This window comes from Sinocyclocheilus grahami, unplaced genomic scaffold (assembly GCF_001515645.1).
Source record: "Sinocyclocheilus grahami isolate Dianchi unplaced genomic scaffold, SAMN03320097.WGS_v1.1 scaffold98.1, whole genome shotgun sequence".
In the NCBI taxonomy this organism is placed as follows: domain Eukaryota; kingdom Metazoa; phylum Chordata; class Actinopteri; order Cypriniformes; family Cyprinidae; genus Sinocyclocheilus; species Sinocyclocheilus grahami.
The window spans coordinates 1,191,387-1,193,882 of record NW_015505277.1 but is presented as its reverse complement, the minus strand read 5'-3'; the positions used below and the strand labels follow the sequence as shown (position 1 = coordinate 1,193,882).

The window sequence follows — 2,496 nt, the reverse complement described above, 5'->3', positions numbered from 1 at the left end:
TATCTCGCGTTACTTGTAATGCGTTACCCCAACACTGTATATATATATATATATATATATATATATAAAAGAAGAAACCATATGACTATACAACTTAATAACTTTAATTTATTTAAAATCTCATTCGTTCTGTTTTTGATTCTTAGAGAATTTGTCTGAACCTATTACGTTTCATTCCACATTAAAGGAAGAATACACATAAAGAAAATCATTTTATGCATCCTTGTGTTGTTTCAAAGAATTTTAAGGTTATATCGCACCATAAAAAAAAAAATCACAAAAATGATTCTTCAAAAACTCTTCTGACATGTTTCACAAACAAACGGTGGGGGTAAACAAAGGCACATCAGTTTTGTTTTTGGGGTGAACTATCCCTCTACACAGAAATTCCGTTAGCATGTCTTTAATATATCTTGCATGTTGTCATATATGATAAATCACATGATGCTCTATCACACACAGTCTCTGATCAGGGCTAGTGGCACACGAGCTATTTCAGCACTTAAACTCAGCTGAATGTAGGCTAATCGCGTTGCCCGTGGAAACCCGTGATAATCTGTTATTTGATTATGAAACTGCAGGGATCATGAGAAAGTAGGTGAGGGGTCGCGTGCACTGCTGTGCAATATAACACACACTACACCGTGTTTACTACATGACTGTTACATCTTTACTCACCGTTTGAAGGTAAATTCTGGATCACTCTGACAGCACACACACACACACACACACACACACACACACACACAGTCTCTGATCAGGGCTAGTGGCACACGAGCTATTTCAGCACTTAAACTCAGCTGAATGTAGGCTAATCGCGTTGCCCGTGGAAACCCGTGATAATCTGTTATTTGATTATGAAACTGACGAACCGTTTAAAAGAAACAATTCTCTGATTCTTTTGCGTCAGTACGTAATGGCGTCATCGTGCGTCCCTGGCATCCTGGGGTTGCATTACATATTCAAATGAAGCCACATTTTTTTGTGTATTGGTATTTTCTCGATTAAGTTAGAGGTAAAACGGTTGTATAGTTACCATTTAACTCTTTGCTTCAACTCTCACAAGAATCTAAATGCAATATTTAACTACTAATATGAATGTACATCTCACGGTTTTGCAGCTTTTGATATTAGGCTATTTTTATTATAAACAACTCGTAATAAAACTGTCAACACATGTCCTGTATGTCATATTCCTGCTACTAGGTTCACTCCAAAAACGTGTACTAAGTCCTACGTAGATAATCCGGCTCAATGCGAGTTGCGGATTTCTCGGTTCAATGATTCAGTGAGTCGTTCACTCGCGGACAGCTATACCCGATTCAGTCCCACATACGAATCGTTCAGACCGGTTATGTGAACCGGTTCGATTTATTCATTACAAAGATTCGACTCAAATGAACGATTCCGACATCTCTGCGGCTGAGCTTGAGCTCTCAATCAAATCCCAGAGACGAGTAGGAAGCTCCGTGGAGACATGTAAGATGGCAGAGCTGCAGATGTTACTAGAGGAAGAAATTCCAGCCGGTAAACGAGCTCTCGTGGAGAGTTACCAGAACCTTACGAGGGTCGCGGACTACTGTGAGAATAATTATGTTCAGGTAAGTTAAGCGCCCGCGTGTTTCTGTGTCGCGCGCTGATCTCCAGCACTGCTGTGGGGTCGGACGGGATATATGGTTGGAAAATGGAAAAGCAGGGATGAAGATCATTTTGAGCGCATAAAGAGCGGTCTTTTGAAAAGCCTGATCTTCTTGAAGTGGTTTGTTGATGAGATGTGTGATCGTTACGGAATTAGTGTCGTTTACATTGAGGGTGTGTCTGGATACTGTTTAACTTGCACATATGAAGTTTTGCTGAGATCCACCTCAGACTTCAGAAAGGAGGATGTGAGAGTCTGGTCTTCAGAACGATACATTTCTCACTGTCTTGACGAAACGCGTTCAGTTTTCTTAAGCTTGAAGAGAGAACTGAATTGTGTCATATGGGAACATGAGAGAGAAAAGAGTTGAGCTAAAGTCATGTTTTAAAGGGGTGGCTATTATGCGTTTTCACTTTTTCAACATTAGTTAGTCTGTAATGTTGCTGTTTGAGCATAAAAAAAGATCTGCAAAGTTACAAAGCTCAAAGTCCAATTCAAAAGGAGATATTTTATTTAACAGAAATCACTTTTCAAAAACTACAACCAACGACTCGTTTGGACTACAACGCATATTTTCCGGGATTTGTGACATCACAAATATCGACGAATGGGACGAGACCTGGTTGAGCTGCACTAGAGAAGGCAACGAGTGTTATCACTATGTCGGAGACACGCTAGCTTTCCCAAAGCAGATGAACTTAGAGTGGTTACAATCATCCGGGTTTAAATCGCACTCAAATTGATTTGATATTGATGCAATATTTACACTGAAGCTCGCAGACGGCTATGGTAAGGGACATGACAATCACAACACGCACTGGCCCAGCTAACCGATCACAACACGCACTGGCCCAGTA

The 2,496-nt window shown here is 40.3% G+C and overlaps 1 protein-coding gene across 7 annotated transcripts in view; it reads left to right on the top strand.

Annotated features, from left to right (window-relative positions):
* The first annotated feature begins 1,404 nt into the window (after nucleotides 1-1,404).
* Nucleotides 1,405-2,496, top strand: part of abi1a (abl-interactor 1a) — an 86,075-nt gene continuing 84,983 nt past the window's right edge. For all 7 annotated transcript variants that reach the window (XM_016276019.1, XM_016276017.1, XM_016276016.1 and 4 more), the window contains exon 1: nucleotides 1,405-1,601. In XM_016276019.1, coding sequence (XP_016131505.1) covers nucleotides 1,485-1,601 — 117 coding nt within the window. In that variant the 5' untranslated portion in view covers nucleotides 1,405-1,484. The remainder of the gene's footprint in view (nucleotides 1,602-2,496) is intronic.